This window comes from Hevea brasiliensis, chromosome 9, assembly GCF_030052815.1.
Source record: "Hevea brasiliensis isolate MT/VB/25A 57/8 chromosome 9, ASM3005281v1, whole genome shotgun sequence".
Lineage (NCBI taxonomy): Eukaryota > Viridiplantae > Streptophyta > Magnoliopsida > Malpighiales > Euphorbiaceae > Hevea > Hevea brasiliensis.
Genome location: NC_079501.1, coordinates 10,369,980 through 10,388,978, shown reverse-complemented (window position 1 = coordinate 10,388,978; position 18,999 = coordinate 10,369,980). Strand labels below are relative to the sequence as shown.

Genomic DNA, 18,999 nt, shown 5'->3' with positions numbered 1-18,999 from the left:
AGTTTTGAATTTTGATTCCCTCTCTGGCTGAAGTGTTGAGGTGTGTGCCAGTAGAGGAAGAAATTGAATGGGTACCCATAGATTGAGCTAGCTAGCCTTGAGATTCCTCATAAGCCTCCGGCTATTGAGATGAACATTGTTCTGATGGCATGATATAACTGTGTGTTTTTATAAAATCTGTTTTGAGACTTCCTAAATGAGATTGTTTGGACTAATAATTTATAAATTATGTTTTGTATATGTTTTTCATGTTCAGTACCATATTTGAATAAATGTGATTTGATTTATGCATAAAATGTTATTTTAGTATTTTGTGCACCACTGAGTCATAGTACTCAACGATAGCTTTTTATTGCTGTCGCAGGTAAAGAGACTGGTAGAGTAGCTGAGTGAGCTGCTAAGGACTGCTGTGCTACTTTTGGATATTTTGTCGAGTATAAATTTTATACCCTGATTGTATATATTTATTTTGATATATGTAACTGTATGTACATTTGTAAAATGGTCTTGAGCAGTTTGTACAGATTTTATAATAATATTATTTTGAATTTTCTAATGTAATTTTTTAGATAGATGAATATAAATTAATTTTCCTTTAATACAATGTGTATGAAATTAATTATTACTAATTTTGGAAATAAACAAATTGAAATTTTGAGTTATGACCTATTTAATTGAAATGTGGAGTTGAGCTAAATTTGTGTTAATTGAGTTGAATTGGTGATTGAGTTGAATTGGTTGAAGTGTTATATTGGGAGTGTTTTCCACAAGTAAAATTTTCCAGTTTTCTCAAATACAGCCGGCACTCTGTCAAAATTTTTCTAAAATTTACTGAAAATAAAAATGGACAAAAAATTTTACATGACTTTTAAACCTTAATTAAATATTTTTAATTCCTACCAAAAATGCTCATAACTTTCAAAAAATAAGAAAATTGTTTTAAAATCCCTTGTAGTGTATTTAATGGGTTATCGATAGACGGAGTCGGTAATTCATTAGGTATACTACGGAATCATGTTACGCCTTACAGAGGGGTAAGGTGTGACAATATGAATTGAAAAAAGGTGATGTGTGCAACTTTAGTAGATCTGTAGTAGAGCCTACTACATTCTTTGTGTCTGTAAAGCGTCGTGGTCAAGAAATTTAGACATATTCTATACTTTTGAAACATGATTATAGCCCATATTACTATTGGTTGTTTAAACATTGACAGTTTGAGGTTTTTTTTTATTTTTTATTTAATTTCATATTGTTAATTGACTAACATATTTCTGCTATTTATATCATGATTGGATTTGTAAAATTTAGAATCCAAATTTCATTTATGCATTTATAAAGTTTGCATACAGGGTAAGAAAAACTACAAGAAAATTGAAATAAGAACCAGGATTGAATAAAAATAGCGAACATGCCTAACAAGATAAGACAATTATGAAAGTAGTCATTCCTTATTATGAAACTAGCTAGCTAAAAAATGAAACTAGCTAAGTAGAATTAAATATGCTCAAACTCGTTGAGTGATATGAATTTGGCTAATGTAATAAAGCATCAACAGGTGACAAATGCTTAAAGTAGTCATGAACAGTATGTATAGCTGTTCAACCTAATGTAAAAATAGGATGAAAATTAGTTAGCTAATTTAACAAACTACCTACACTATTACAATGCTTAAAGTTAGAGTATGGTGTGTCAAATTTACATTAGATTTCACTAACGTATATCATAATATACATATATATATATACATATATATATTATTCCCCTTTATAATCATCATAAACTTTATATAAACAACTGAATAATTGTTATGATGCTCATCTTCCATTTTTTTGAATTGCAACATTGAAATAACTTAAAACTAATCCAATTTTCGGTAGCTTGACTAGAAGAAACAAAAAACCCTAGCTAGAAGAAACAAAAAAAACTATCGTTGACATTCAATGTAGGATTTCTTACATCAACATTTGATGCCTGCAAAGGGGAAATGAAAGAAAAAAAATGTTACTAATATGTCTTTAAACTGTTAAAAAAATCTCTGAGTGAAATAAATATAAGAGTGTATGACGCATACTTAGTATTGAGATTATTAAGTTAAAGCATTATTTGAAGCTTGTCCACGACCTCTGCCATGCCCTCTGCTCGACCAAGACCACGAGCACCCCAATTAGGCCTTCTTTCAAACGTAGACCTAAAACGACTACCCTGTGGACGTCCTCGACTAGATGCAACAATTGGATTTCGGACAATCATTGCTTGAGTTTGTAAATCTTCATCACCATCATCCAGAGCATCACCATTTACATTGCCATTAGCATCATTGGATCGACCATCCCAGTTTTGAAATTCTAACTGATCCTCTAGACATGCCTTCATACGTTCAAGTCTCCAAACACTTTCCATAGCCATATATGTAGCTTCATTAAAACTTTTGTCAATTTCCTTGAATTTTTTGTATTCCTCTGTCATATGAGGGTACCCTGCATCACAAAACATCTTGCTGTGCCTATAGTACACATATTTCCTCCATCTCCTTAACACGTATCTTTCATGAATTTGTCTTATATCTTTAAGGGTAATTACCTTCAATATATGAGCGCATAATATGCCATTTGATTCAAATTTTCTGTAATTGCATTTGAACACAGAGCCTTCTTCATTAAAGAATAGTATAAACATGTTCCTTTACATACAAGCCATTCATCAAACTTCTTTCTATAATTTTATGCTCTTTAGACCCTGGCTCGATAAATTCTTCATCACCTTCATTAACATCTTCACCTGGAGCAGGTTGATACACATTGCAATACCAAATTCGTTTGATCTCATTGTGAACCTGTTTATACATGCTAGTAGTGTAGGCCTCTTGAAATTGTTACTCCCATTGAAAATCTGAAATGCAATTCACAACTGTGTTTTTGGATCTAAAATCAGCAAAGAACTCTTTTTCAATCTTATATCTTAATGCAATTTCGTATTGCTCAAAAAATTGCTTCAAAGTGCTTATGGAGTTAACATACCCATCAAAATAAGCGTGCATACCCTCACTTTTTGAGTTGATAGTATTCCAGCCCAGAAGATATGCCAAAACTGTCTTTCGTTGTAAAGCTTCAATAACCATTCGTTACCTTCCAAATTATACTTCACAACAAATTCATGCCAATATCTCTTAAACATTATATAACTTAGGCTGTCATATATGAGTGCAATAAACTCCTTCTTTGCCTTGTTATACCCTTGAACACCTCCCAGCTTCTCAGGAACCTTACAAAGAATGTGTTATATGCAAAACCTGTGAGTTGTATTAGGCATAACTTCCCTTATTGTGCTTTTCATGCTCTCACATTGATCTATCATGATTGCATTTGGAGCACGACCACCCATTGCTGTAAGCCACGTACTGAAAACCCATTTAAAAGTCTTAGCATCCTTATGAGAAATAAGTGCACTACCTAATAGAATTGCTTGGCTGTGATGATTAACTCCAACAATGCTTGCAAATGGCATTTTGTAATGATTGACGAGGTATGTTATATCAATGATTACAACATCACGAAACTCTTCATAAGCAGCAATCCTCCGAGGATGCACCCAAAACACATTAGTAAGCCTTTGATCCTCATCTGTATCAATCAAGTGAAAAAAAAATGTATTTGTTGTTGCATTCTTAAAAACATCCTGTTTATGTACTGAGCATCTCCATTGCCAAGCTTTCACCTTCTTGATATGTCAATAAAATTGCAACAATCCCTTAGGAGATAGCTTAACTTCTCAGGACCATTAGCTTGCACTTCTAGGAGTCTAACACTTTTGCTTGGCCTTATTCCAGCAATGTCATGTGCTTCAAACTTTCTTTTTATAGCCGAAGGTATACTGTTATGCGCTCTTCTGAACCTGGACATATTAGGGTCCAACTCATGATTATATTGGGTCTACAATTTTGTCACTTGCCAAAAACCATTACTTCTTAAAATTGGGCTTAGGCATGTGGGGCAATTTATTCTCTTTGATATTGATTCTGCATAATATTTTTTTCCCCTATCACAACTAATTGTTTGGTATTTACGCACATTGTCATTACCTTTTGAAGCAGACTTCTTAGCCATACTAAAGCCTTTCTCTCTAACATAAGAAAGGTATGCATCGAATAGAACGTTAACACTAGCATAATATATGCCAACACTAGCATAATATATGCCAACACTTGGAGGTTGATCATGGCCTGCTAGCTCAATTTGATGATTCTCATCATGAATCACAGAAATCTAATTGCCATTGCCATCACTAGCTTCATCTACTTGAGATTCCTCTTTTGCTTCATTTTCTTCGGATTTTTCTTCCATTATCTCAGTTCGATTTCCATCCTCATATTGACCATAGCTTAACTCATCTCCATTTGCACCTTCATTTACACTTTGGCTTTTGCTCTGGCTCCTTCCAAAAATATTAACAAGAACACGTCTAACTATACTGCTATTGCTTCCGCCCATTTGATCTTCATGTCTACTATTATTGCTATGGTTGGAGTGATCAACAAATCTGCTATTGTTACTACGGATGATTGATTCTTCCGTTCATGGAAGATGGAGAAAACATGTAGAAGGAGAGAAGAGGACTTGAAAAGATGTGTTTTCTTCAATGTGCATAGAGATAATAAGTGTGAGAAGAAGTTTTATTATTTTTTATTTTTATCTTGAAAATGAAAACATAATTTATTTTTATTGCTAAAAAAAAAAGAATATAGTTAGAGAGAAATTGTTAAAGGAAGAAAGAATAGGAGATTGAGGAAAATTTTACCTATAAAAGTGTCAAGGGTAAAAAGGATATTTTATATTGTTAAAAACCTTTTGATAGTCAATAAATGTTAGTCCATTTAATCCCTTAATTAAGGTCCTATAATTAATTATCAGCCTCATGAAAATGCAATAAAACTAACCTAATTATAACAAAATTTCATTATGGTCACCGATGATTAATTTGCTTTGCTCAAAATTCATTGTTAGTTGTAAGCTTTGGGTGGAATGGGTGCCACGTTTGGTTGAGATGAGCCCACTGACTACGACTTCAATAAATTGGCTTTTCAGCTTTGATTACGCCTGATCCCATCCCACCCTTCCCCTCCTCCTGTCTTATGTAAATTCAAAATCGCTCTTTTTCATTTCTACATTCCACGTACATTGTCACGGGACGGGAGTTCTAGCCCCGTGCGGCACCTAGGTCCCCCTTGGCCAGGGCCCCCAGGTCAGCCTCCCCCTATCTGGCAAGCTCGCATAAGCCCAAATAATAAGCATCTTCGAGGTTTACGCACGTTACTGCATGCATTCACACTAGTTAGCTCCATAGGGCAAGAGACAGCTTGTGACGGCCTTGCCAACTGCCAAGAATAGGAGTGGGGAACTTCCGAACCGTTACATTCTCCCCCACCCAATCCCGCAAACGCCCTCGTTTGCGTGCATTCGCGTCGCTTCCCTGCGCAACTTGATCACACTCCCTCGCACATAGGAGTCCACAAGCCATTCGTTGCGCTCGCCCAACGCAAACACTTGAGCAGCATATTGGCCACCAGTTTGCCAGTGCACTCACCCACTTCCGCACGCAGACATCCTCTAAATGCCTTTGCCAAGATTCATCACGTTGCTCGCCAGATGCATACCAGCTGCATGACAGACCGCACTTGTCCCTCGGATCGACCCCCTTCTTGTCCGATGTGGGATTGAGAAACCCATGTCTACCTCTGTCCCATTGAGGCCTGACATTCTCGCCCACCCGATTCTAGCAACACCCTTGTCGCCATCGGCACCCTGCCTACCCCTATCCCGTTGGGGCGCTTGGCGTGATTCGGATCGTCTGGGGCCTGCTCTGATACCAACTGTCACGGAGTAAGAAGCTTGCTCACCTCAAACTTACTTCAAACCGTGCGGCCTTAGTCTTCCCCCAAGACTAAGTCAGCCTTCTCACACACAAAGTCTATAAAGATAGACTAACAAGGGTGACAAAGGGAAAAATGGTGAGAGAGTGAGTGAAACACAAGGAACAAGATTGGCAAAGGGAAAGTAACTTTACTACTCAAAGAAAATTGATTTACAAGCCTAAGGCTCACAAGAGAGCAATAAAGTGGGCTAAATACACAAAAATACACTTGGAAGCTTTGAAATGGCTTGAGAGCATGTGGAGACTCTTGGTTGCCCAAATGAAGGCCAAAAACCCCTATTTATAGCCTTCATGCCGAGTTGGAACCCCTTTGGCGGCCAAAATTCGAAAATTGGCGGGTTGGCAAAATTCTGGCGGGGAACCTCGTTTTGGCCGCCAGCGGTGAACCTCGTTTGGTGGCAGCCACGACGCCGGGCCGCTCCCGCGCGCGCCCAGCGCTCTCCAGGCGCTTCTGGAACCTTCGGGCGAACCTCGTTTGCCCGCGCGCCTCGCAGCTCCCGCGCCCAGTTTGAACCTTGTTTGCCCGCGCGCGCGCCCAGCCTTCCCGCGCTGATTTGAATCTCGTCCGCGCGCGCGCCCGGCATTCCCGCGCGCCCGTTCCCGCGCGATGAACCTCGTTTCGCGCCTCGTCTGCCCGCGCTCTGCTCCCACGCGGCCCGCACGCCCGACGGGCCCGTTGTGCGCCAGACTTGGCCCGTGAACCTCGTTTTGGGCCTCCCATCGCCCGGCTTGGCCCAGCAAGCGCCAAAGACGCCTCCAAAGACTCTGAACCTCATTTTGGCGTGCAGTAGGCAGACTTAACCTCATTTTGGCCTGCTCCTCCCGGCAACTCTCCTGCTTGCCCGGTTGGCCTGTTTGCCCCGAAAATTGACTCCCGCAAACATTGCCTCCCAGCAATGCACTTTCCCTTCACCCCACAAGGAATTACACCTACTGAACCTCCCTCTGTAGGCAACCTCGCGGAAAAAAATTGGACTTCTCCGGGAGACCAAATTTGTGGGGTGACATTCTCCCCCACTCAATCCGCACGACGCCCTCGTCGTTTGGACCTCCTCCCATGCCTCCCGGCATGCACCGCAGATGTTGCCGGGCTTTCTAAGCGTGCTCCCGCAGCACTCTCCTCGTCCCTGTGGCTAAGTGCACCAGCTCTTCCCTCGGCTTTGCACTTCCGCCTGCTCTTCCTCGAGCGATGTCGCCTCGGACCCTCCTGCCTCGGCGAAGACTCCTTCCTTGGACTTCTGGCTACTGCATCTCCCCTTGCACAGTCCACCTTCTCCCTTGGTGGATGCCCCTTCTGCAACTTCGGAGTGTGTCCCCTCTTACACTCCTTCAGATCCTTCTTCGGAGTACCTCCTCCTTTCCCATGCTGCTTCTCTCCCTGAGCAGCTGACGAAGGATCTTGCATCTCAACATGCATGGTTGCAAGGGTGTTGGACGCCTTCCCTCGCAACAACGGCACCACACATGTACCACCTCCCGCCGTGATACACATGCTATTGGCGAATATCATCGGGATGGCCTTAGCTCGGTCCACGAACTCGACCCCAAGTATGCATGGAGAATCATCCATAGAGACAACAAAGAAATCTAAGGTACCTCTCCAGTCACCAATGCGTACCTTAGTGTCTCGGGCTACACCGTGAATCAGGTTGGGTGTGGAGTTGACTGCCTTCAACCATCCCATCTCCTTCTCATACGGGATGCCCAACCTCTTAGCTTCCTCCACCGTCAGGAAGTTGTGGGATGCCCCGGTGTCCAACAATGCCCGCAGCTTTTGTCCTCCCACCTCGATCTGGACAAAAGGTCGCCCCTTCTCCACATTCACGGTCCCTTTCTCCTGGACCTTCAGGGCACTCAACTGCAAGGATCCCATGGTCGCCTCCCTGGGTTGGAAAGGTCTCTCCTCCCTTTCCTCGACCAATGCCGAGAGCTTACTCTTCTTCGGACACTCTCGAGCTCTATGGGGTCCGTCACAAAGAAAGCACGAAAGAGGAGGGCGTTGCATACCTCGGTCTTCCCTCTGACTCCTAGGATGCACCTCCTTCGGCTTGGAGCTTCCATCCTTGCCTCTGCTGTCACCTCCCTCGCTCCTGTCCTTCTGTGGACTGGTTCTGCTCCTTTCACTCCTCTGGAACTCCACGAGGGATTCAGCAATGGAGATGGCGGTAGCTAGATCTCGTGCTCCACGCCTCTCAATCTCCATTCGGGCCCAAGTCTGCAGGCCATCGGTAAAGGCAAAGAGAGCTTCCGCATCTGGGTAGTCCGGGATCTCCAACAAAGTCTCCATAAATTCCTTCACATACTCCCGAATACTCCCCTTATGTGACAGACGCCTCAATCTGGCCCTTGCTTCGTGCGCGGCATTCTCCGGGTAAAACTGCCTCTTGAGCTCCCTCTTGAACTCATCCCATGAGGCAATGGTGCAAAGCCCTTTCTCCATGTCGCCGTGCCTCCGTCTCCACCAAACCATCGCAGTATCCACCAAATACAAGGGCGCATGGTCCACCTTCTTGGCATCATCCGTTATGCCAATCGCCCTAAAATACTGCTCCAAGCTCCACAAGAAGTTGTCAATCTCCTTCGCATTCCTAGCGCCACCATACACACTTGGCTTCGGAACCTCCACTCGCGAAGGGATGACCAAGCTAGCCCCGGAAGTAGTGGCAACTCCACCACGTGCCACGGCCATAGCAACAAGAGACACTTGCTGCTCTACTTCCTTCAACTTCCCCATGGCCCATTCCAACTGTTCCTTTAGGGACCTATTCTCATCCCTTAAGGCAGCAATTTCCCCCATTTGAGAAAGGCGTAGGGACTCACCTTCACTAGCCAGCTTGTCGAATGCAGCGTTCAAGGCACCCTGCATGTCCCCTCGAAGCTCTTCCATCCTCTCATCGAGCTCCATCAAGCGGGTGTCCATCTCCTCGAACCTTTCCTCTCCATCCACGAGGTGCAATTCGACCTTGGCGAGACGTTTCTCCAAGTCTCCCAAGTCCTCCCTTGCTCGGCTAGGATCCCTTGACTTACCACGGCCTTTTCTCCTGCCGCCTTCATGCTCCACAACCGTAGGAGCAACACCCACACCAAGGGTGATCTCACTCTGGTCCGCCATTGTCACCTTCAAGAGCAACCGAAGCTCTGATACCAACTCGGCTCTGATACCAACTCGGCTCTGATACCAACTTGTCACGGGACGGGAGTTCTAGCCCCGTGCGGCACCTAGGTCCCCCTTGGCCAGGGCCCCCAGGTCAGCCTCCCCCTATCTGGCAAGCTCGCATAAGCCCAAATAATAAGCATCTTCGAGGTTTCTGGCACGTTACCTGTACAGATTCACACTAGTTAGCTCCATAGGGTAAGAGACAGCTTGTGACGGCCTTGCCAACTGCCAAGAATAGGAGTGGGGAACTTCCGAACCGTTACAACATACACCGGCGCCCAATCTTGTCTTGCTACCGCTATGCACATTGCGCACCCCAACCTCAACTCCAGCTTCTGGCCCTCATTTGTTGCACGCGCCACACTCACGCCACCACACTCTTCTGTCGTCCGCTTGTAACATTAAATTGGATCAACAATTATTTAAATTATTCACTGGACGTCTCAAAATATATATTTTTTTTTCAAATTATTATTTTTTATCACATCTAAAGATTATTTTGTTGCTATATTTTAAATTTAGAAATAGTAGCGCCATATCAACACCACACAAATCAGAAGTAATCATGTTAACAAGCAGAACCTCCGCGTGCAAGTACGCGCCCTGTTGCTTTTTATCGAAAGGGTATCGTTTTTTGAAAATTTTGAGGAAGACTACAAAAATAACAAAATTTCACACCTAATTTCCCCTCCATTTTCTCGTTCGTTTGTCTCTCTCAAACCTCCAGCTCAGGAGGTCCCATGGAGTCTTTCTCTCTCTAGGGTTTATCTGCTCTTTTAACTTTCTTTTCTAAATCAACCATTTTCTGGGAAAGTTTGTGGGAATTTGAGAGTAGTTTTGAGGATTTTTTTCCCCCGTGAAACTTAAGTTGTTTGTGGAGATTTTTAGTTTTTTTTTTTAATTTTTTGAATTGAAATTTTAACGTTTGATTTGGAAATGCCGGCTCGCCGGTCGAGGCCGGAGAAGCAAGATGAGGCAAAGCATCTCCGGCGGGACCCTTACGAGGTCCTTGGCGTCTCCAGGAACTCCTCCGACCAGGAAATCAAGAGCGCGTACCGCAAAATGGCTCTCAAGTATGCCATTTTTTTTCGTCTTTCCTTTTTTGTGAGCTTTTATTTTTATTTCTTTGCTTTTTAGGTGTATTTGGCCTTCTTTTTTTTTTTTAACTGTTGAAAGGTTGTTATTGAAAGTATCGGTGTTGGAAATGAAATAGGCATTTGTTTGTATTATAGAAGTTGGATGTTTCATCGAGATGAAAAGCTATTTTAAATTTTTTGGGAACGAAGAAGTTGATTTTAACAAATATGGTAACTTCGTAGCTGTTCTTCACTCTCGAATTGCTGACTACAATTTTAAGTTAAAAATTGACCTGGCGAGATATTGAGAGTTAAAATTTGTGCCCTATTTCACTCATTTGCTGGAAATGAAGCAAAAGGGTAGTTGGCCCCTACTGTTCTGGGATTTGGCAGTTTGCGCTGAATGTGGAAAGTAGGAAATAGAGTTTGCTAACTGTGAAGGATTAGAAGGGAACGAAGGACTCATGTTGGGCGGCCTCCATGGGTGTGGAAGACTAGTTTTAGAGTATTGGATGTGTTACTGATGTGGTGCATTTTGGAGAAGCTTAGCAATGATAACAGTGGGCTTATCTGCCAAATTATTTTGTGAGATTGTTAAACTCAAAAGTGTGATTATTATGAAAGCTATCACAAACTATAAGAGACTGCAAATAGGGGACGGGTAATACAATTGGTCTTTTACTTTCAAATGAAGCTTGATTTATCTATAATATCAATGACTAATTTAACTGAATATGGTATGTTCGCAAGCCTAATTATAGCATGCAAATAGAAAAGTTAATTTTTTTACATGATGAAATAGGTAGAAAAAGGCCAAAATTAAAATTTACAGTTGCATTGAGATAAGGTTATGTGATGAGTGTTGATGCAGGAGCTTGTTGCATGATGTGGCTAAATGCAAAGCAAAACCCACACAACTTATATACTGAATAACAAGTTAAAAAGTGGGTTGTTGCAAAAGATATAGCTAGATGAGATATTACACGCTTTACTAGCTTATATGACCGCATTTTCAGTTAGTAGTTGATAGATTGTCATGCGGGGTGTTAACATTGTCAATCTATAATCCTTGATCAATATCTTTTTCACATACCCAATGTTGTAACATTATGGAGTGTCAGTGTGGCCATATATAATATCTCTAGCACTTGAAATATTGGGGTTTATAGGTTCAAATGACTTGGTTGAAATTTTTATTGTTTTCAGACTATTTGATGGATCTTGAGTGAAGTATTTTAAATCTTTATATGTTTTGTTTTCTTTCTCATCTTAAGGTTCTCCCTTTGTTAAAAGGTTCTGAGTGTTTTTAAATGCTAATAATGTACTATTTCAGATACCATCCTGACAAAAATGCAAATGATCCTGAAGCAGCTGATATGTTTAAAGAGGTTACTTTTTCCTATAATATCTTGTCTGATCCAGACAAGCGGCGCCAATATGACTCAGCTGGTTTTGAGGTGAGGTATCAGGGCAGATGACTAACATTTAAAATTCTGATGATAAGGTCATTTGTGTTCTTTCTGGAACTGCATGGTTATGGCTTCTGACTCCAGGTTTCAGACAATGACATACTAATTTCTGATAGCATTCGTTAGTGTGTGGTAGAATTCAGATCATTTAGTTTGATATATGTTTTATGTGACAGTTTAGTTTTAAGCACGATCTTATTGCTGTTAGCAGGCTGTTGAATCAGAAAGTCAAGAATTGGAGCTAGATCTTTCAAGCTTGGGCACTGTGAACACTATGTTTGCAGCACTTTTTAGGTAGATTAATATGAATTTATCAATCGGATTCTCTCCCCCTCCCCCTCCCCCTCCCCCTCCCCAATTTTCTTGTTTGTATTTATTGATTTCTGAGGTTCACTGTTCTATACACAATAGTAAACTTGGCGTGCCTATTAAGACCACTGTATCAGCAACTGTCTTGGAGGAGGCACTAAATGGGGTGGTCTCTATTCGTCCACTTCCACTGGGGCAACCTATTTCAAGGAAGGTTAGGTATTTCAATTCTGAAACGGTTATTGATTTTAGTAATGTGCTAGGGCTCATCGGAAAATTTTACATTTTTAAGCAGGTTGAAAAGCAATGTGCTCACTTCTATTCTGTCACAATAACAGAAGAGGAAGCAAGGGCAGGCTTTGTCTGTCGAGTGCAATCCTCTGACAAAAGCAAGTTCAAGGTTCGCATGAATTTAAACATTTTGTATAAACATTTTATCAGAACTGCCTTCACAACACGAGGTGGATATGCACAAAATTGATGTCTTTCCTACTTTTCTCGTATGCCTTAAAGATGCTCTATTAGAGCAAGGGATTTTATTATCTTTGAGAGGAAGGAGGTCTTATAGTTACTCGGTAGTTCTTGCACATAGTTTATGTCACTCTTTCAGAGCATGTTACATGTCCACTCTTGAGTCTTTTTTGGAATATTGGAGTTAGTTAAGTGTAAGCTTATGATTGTAAAGTTGTGATTAAAGTGTAAGCTTATGATTGTAAAGTTGTGATTAAGAATATCATTTTGAGGATATGGCTTGTGAGATTTGGAGGCAAAGTTGTGTTGTTGTATGGTTGCTTTCATCGTAGACCTCCGTGAGCAATTAAGGATTATTTTATTGGAAAGCTACTATGAAAAATATTATATGGCTAAAACTGTTGGTTTATGATTTGAGTTCTGAAAATACATTTGACTATGGGGCAGAAAATTTATTTTTGGCTGCTTACTAGGGACTGTCAGCCTTGTAAAATTAAGGCATGTAAAGAGATTTAGGTGCTTTTTATTCTGGGTTTTTGGTGAATTTGAACCTTATGTTTGATAGTGGAATATCTTGATAAGTGGGAACTGGATGGTTAAGATAAAGCATATTGTTGGATGTAATAGTGAGTTTGGACATTAGCAGTGATTTTCCTTTTGATCCTTTGAAAAAGTTTCCACTATTTTTGCTTTTCTTTTTGTCCAATGAGCATTTTTCCAATTTTTTTTTCCTGCTGAGGGAGAAATAAGACTTCATGTTTTATGGAATGTAGCTTAGAATTTTGAAGGACACATTATTGTCCTTGGTAGCTTAGTTTTCCAGGGCCTTCATATTGTGAGAGCATATTGTATTATTGTTTTTAGTCTGTTCAGTTCATATACTTAGATTATGTTAATCATGAACATCACATTGATCCAATTTATATACTTAGGTCCTGTTAATCATGAGCATCACATTGAAAACATGGAAAAGGGAGTGGGCAAGAAAAGAAGAAGAAGAAGAAGGGGGGGGGGGGGGGGGGTTGTGGGGTGAGGAATCCATTTAGCCTCTCTCGTGTATAATTTTGGTTCTTCTGACTACTGGTGCATTAATTGGCTGTACCTTCTTAATTACCAATTCCATCAATTTTCAGATACTACACCCAAATGATTTTTCTTCCATTTTCAAATGTTTTCTACTACAAGTTTTATAAGTGTTGAGTTCTTGACTGATCCTTTAATGAACATACTGATTGATTGTCTATCTGTGGACAATGACCATTAGTCTTACTGATTTATTTTCTTTCCACAGTTATTGTATTTTGATCAGGAAGGAAATGGTGGACTGAGCCTTGCTCTGCAGGTACAAAGCACTCTCTTGTTGGTTTTAGATGTTACTTTTTGTAGTCGAAATCACAATTCATGTATTTTGACTTATTCCAGTACTAGATGTATCTTAAAAAATGTCAGGGGTCTTTAGTTATCTCTATATCTCTTCATGTTTTTAAAGAATGGCATTGGTCTTCAATTCTTCAAGATATTATTTGTAGGAACCTTTTGACTGCATTTGGTCTTTTGCATGCTTTATCTGATGGTTTTGCTCCTTAACTTGGAGATATGTTTTGTTCTTTCTGTCTCTTTCTACTAGTCTCCATATTGAGCAGGAATTTCTGTTCCTGCATTTTTTTTTTCGAAGGAAATAAACTTTCATTACTCAAGCAAATCAGAGTTAACAGCAATACAAAAAGCAGATGGTTGGGCAGAACCCCAATCCGTTAGGCCAGACACAGAACTTGCCCACGTAGCAAGCAAATGTGTGACTGAATTTGCTGACCTGCGAACAAAAACAATAGAAACCTGCTCAAAGTTTCTCAAGAAAACCCCACAACCATCAACAAGGGAGCCAAAGTAAGAAGCATCCGATTGCCTAGCATGCAAAGCCTGGATGAGAAGCAAGGAATCAGATTCAAGCACAGCCCTCTGAAAGCCCTTCTCCACTACCCAGCTCAAACCTGCCCTTAGAGCCATTGCCTCTGCTACCATGGGAGCCCACAAGCTATCGAATGTTAGTTGACAGCATGAAAAAGAGCCCCTTCATCATTTTGGATAACCCAACCTGCACCCAATGTCCTGCATATTTGTTTACTTCTCTTCTATGCAAAAAATGTGAAGCCCCAGCATAGCTATACACTGACAAAAAATTGCGTGGCATTTCTTTTTCTTGGTTCCTCAGTTAGAATTTGCATGTGGCTTTTTTCAAGGTCAAAATTTTCCACTTCTATTTGGCAAACTGGAAAAGTTCTTTTATGTTTTTGGAATAAGTATCAATTGGAGCCCACATGGGCTACTACCTTACAATTGGGATGGCCTAACTATAAGGGGTGTAATCAAGCTTAGTTGAGTCAATATAGTGCCAAGCTCAGCTTGATTATAAAACTCAAAGCTTAGACTCAACTCAGTCGAGATTTATTTTTTAGAGCTCGAACTTGGATTGATGAAATACTCAAAATACTTGAGCTTGACTTAATGACTGTAACTAAAAGTTTAAAATCTCAAATTCAAGCTCAAATAAGCTCAATTGAGCTTAAACTAGATATTAATATATATGTTTTTAATTATATATCAATATATAGGAGTAAAAGTGCAATTTTAGATAAGTTTGTTAGGCTCACAAGCCACTCAAGTCTAGTACTATGGTACTCAACACGCGAAGCTACTCGAGCTTGAGCTTGACTCCATTTAAATCAAGTTAAATCAAGTCAATTTCGGGCTGCTCATGAGTAGCTCAACTTATTTACACCCCTATTGACTATGGCCCAAAAGTCAACTCCTGGTTGGTAGTAGTAGCTTACAAAGGCTCATGTACATGGATGATCTCAATGGTCCCTTTATCTTGTGGGATTTGTGGCATCACAGTAAGAACAATTACAACATTAAAAATTTTTCATTAAAACGATGACATGTCCTGAGATGACTCTAGACTTGTGTCCTAGGTGTCATAGCACATTTAGATTAATTATGTTGACCTTTTCTTTATAATTTTTGGTTTTAGGAGGACAGTGCCAAAACAGGAAAGTTTACATCTGCTGGAATGTATTTCCTTTGTTTTCCTGTTTATCGGTTGGATCAGACAGTCAACGCGGTGAGCTGAGCTGGTGATATTGTAAATTATCTTTTCATGTTATGATTCTAAGTTGCTTATTCTTTTCCATTTGGATTTGGAATTGTTGTGGCTTAAGATTGCAGCCGCAAAGGATGCTGATACTGCCTTCTTCAAGAAATTGGATGGGTTTCAGCCATGTGAAATAACGGAACTGAAGGCTGGCACCCATGTTTTTGCTGTCTATGGTCAGTTTAAGGTTTTATTGCTCTTTTCAGTCTTATGTGTTTGTTGATTTTGCATTTGGATGAAATTGGTTGCAGTCTTCATATTCTGGCTCATTTCTTCCAGGTGACAATTTTTTTAAGAGTGCAAGTTACTCAATAGAAGCTCTCTGTGCTGCACCTTTTGTGGAAGAAAAAGAAAATCTTAGAGATGTTGAAGCTCGAATTCTTACAAAAAGGGTAGAGATATCCAAGTTTGAAAATGAATACAGAGAGGTCTGCACATACTTGAGCAGTGTATGTCCATGTACAGCCATTTTCATTTTTGCTAATGTTCACATGGAATGTTGACAGGTGTTGGCACAATTTACAGAAATGACCAGTAGATATACGCAAGAAATGCAAGAGGTGAGTTTGACCAGTGAATATTGTGTTTCTATTTGCTGTAGGAGTGAACTGATCGTGTCTGATCTACAATCTTTGTGGGTTTTGCAGATTGACGAGCTGCTTAAACAATGGAATGAAATTCATGCCTCGTACACAATTGCTCCCCAGATGAAGCGGAGTACAAGTAAGAGCAGGAGTAAGGGCCTCTTCAGGGAGACCAAAGAAGAAGGACAATTGAGAGATAAGAAAGCTTCAATGAAGGATAGAACTAAGAAAAAGAAATGGTTCAATATCCACTTAAAAGTTGACAAGAGAAAGCCTTGCTAAATATGGTAAAATCTTGGATGTATTCTTTTTGTCATTGTATCTTCTGTTTATGCGTTTAAAAGTGGTTTATTTTTACTGTTTTGGTTTCATGTAGATGGATGTGGGAAGCCGTTCCATACAGATGGGATAGAGATAGAGTGCGTCATCTATGTCTGCATTGATTAATTTGTTCTGATGGTTTGATGCTCTGCAAACAAATTATGAGGTCAAGCTATTCCTTGACCATGTTGCAACTTTCAATTGATGACAAAGTACAAATCGTTGTTGCCGTGGAAATGCTCCATTTCTCCAGCTTGTTAAAGGATGACAACAGTTCATTGCTATTGTAAAATTCCATTTTTTTTCATCACTTTATCAGTCACTGTCTTGTTTCTTTTTGCTCAGATTGTAAGCAAGCATATCTGTAAATTGCATAACTTGTTCTTGAAGATCCTTTCATCAGCTAATGGGAAAAGTAAAGCGTGGCCACTTTTTGCATGTTGACAAGTTTTGTGTTGTTGGAGCGCTGGACAATGATCTGTTTGATAGTTAGGGCATTCACTTCACATTTGTAGCAATAGCATTATTAATGCAGTCACAAGAAGTGACAATTTTCTTTCTTTTCCTTGTTCTGGTTTTGTTACTCAACAGCATTGATGTGTGATTTGCCATTTTCACAAAGCCAGTTTTTTACCCTCGTAAGAATTCAATCATATTGTTTTCTTATGTCAATTTTATTTTAATTTTTTAGTGGGTGTTTAAGTTGTGCATTTTCATTTATAAGAATTTGATGTGAGGGAAACATGGGATTTTCATTTTTTCCCCAAAACGGGAGGCTAATGCACTAAGCCCTATAATTGGACAACGCGCAAATAAGAATGATCAAGTTAAGTTGCCGTTAGGAGTTTCAAATTCATGAGCTTCAAGAGGAGGATTATTCTCATAATTGGCAAGCTAATCAGCTAATTTGTTTGCTTCATGATAAATGAGTTAACCTTAACCTCCCAATTCCTTTTCAAGAGTTGATAGATGTTGTGAATTAAAGCCCAACTTCCATAGATGTCTGATTTCTTCCATGATTAGATTAACAACACTCAGGCTATCGGCTTCCATATTGCACTTCTTGAAGCCTTTCTCCCATGTAATTTGTAGGCCTTCGGTGGGTGGACTCCCAGCATCATCTCTGATCAACCTTCCTGCATACACCATTCTATACCAGACACATTAAAATCACCATCGGTGTTGATTTTGCACCAGCCTAGATTGGGAGGATACCAATCTATAAACCTCAAAGCTTTCACATTTACTAACTGAATTGATTCTACTGAATGAATTAATTGTAACTTTCGAGTTTATAGCAGATTGATGATTAATCTCAGTGCTATGAAATAATTAATTGTATTCAAGAAGTAACAAATTTTCTTATCTAACCACAATTATCTTTTGAAAATATGAAAAGAAGGAAAAAATAAATAAATAAATAAATAAAAAGAGTACACATTTTTCATGCAAAATAAAACGTGGAAACACTCGCCCATTTGCATATAAAACTTACCTAATTAATTGATCTCCTAGCATAATGATTCTCTCTCTATCTATTTGGATTAGTAGTTTGAATTTTTTTTTCTTACTTTAAAAAGAGTAAAATACTATATTAGACTAATAAATTAATAATTTTTTTTACAAAAATTATTAAAGATATTTTCTATAATTACTATATTTTAAATTTATTTTATTTTTTTAATTATAAAATTAAAATTTATCAATTCGTAATTATTGATAAAATAAATTTTATTTTATAAAAAAATAAAATTATATGATAGAAACTCCCGTGAATTAATTAATGGCATTCAAAATACAATCCACTTAATAATTTAATTTTAATTATAAGAAAATTTTAATTTAGTTGTTAAATGAATTTATTTTTCATATATTGTATTACAGTCAAACAATCCATTCATCTTATCCATGAATTACATGATAATAATTGAGATGTGCATGCACCAGCATACTTTTCTGAAAAGAAGGTGAGGAGAAGTCACGTCAGATGTGATGATTCAATAGTTGGCAGCACAGCTTGATTTCAACGTATCTTTTTACCATCCAGATCGTTTTGGATTTCGATGGAACCTCTTTTATTCCTCATTAATTCATTTCCATAAATATATATGCTATTAGGGATCCATTTACATTTCATAGCTTTTGTGGATTTACATTTCAAATTAATGAAATTTGATGGTGGATGCTATTATAGCTTGAAATTTTGAGCTTCATTTGATGCATGAATGCAAAGAGTAACCTCAGCCTCAACCTCACTAAAAAATAATAATAATTGGGTCTAAGATTAGTTGGGGAGGGGGGGTGTTCATGAAGAGAAGAATATATATATATATATATAATTTAAAAATATATTTGGTATGCAGATGCAGAAACATCGAACATATATATAGATAGGCAACAGTGATTTGCAGATCGCATTAGGATGGAGTGGAAATGCAGATATGGGGTTTGTGGATGACTTCGTGTCCAAACAGAAACCAGTCAATTCAATAGAAATATATATGAAACACGAAAACAATATGCGATATTCAGT

The 18,999-nt window shown here is 39.3% G+C and overlaps 1 protein-coding gene across 1 annotated transcript; it reads left to right on the top strand.

The window, feature by feature from the left end:
* Positions 1 to 9,624: 9,624 nt before the first annotated feature.
* LOC110632056 (chaperone protein dnaJ 16) lies at positions 9,625 to 16,904 on the top strand. Its single transcript, XM_021780158.2, has 12 exons — positions 9,625 to 10,158; positions 11,495 to 11,618; positions 11,842 to 11,924; positions 12,042 to 12,153; positions 12,235 to 12,339; positions 13,702 to 13,752; positions 15,442 to 15,531; positions 15,629 to 15,737; positions 15,841 to 15,989; positions 16,068 to 16,121; positions 16,209 to 16,432; positions 16,522 to 16,904. The coding sequence occupies exons 1-11, from the start codon at positions 10,022 to 10,024 to the stop codon at positions 16,425 to 16,427; spliced, it is 1,233 nt and encodes a 410-aa protein (XP_021635850.2). The 5' UTR covers positions 9,625 to 10,021; the 3' UTR covers positions 16,428 to 16,432; positions 16,522 to 16,904.
* The last annotated feature ends 2,095 nt before the right edge of the window (positions 16,905 to 18,999 follow it).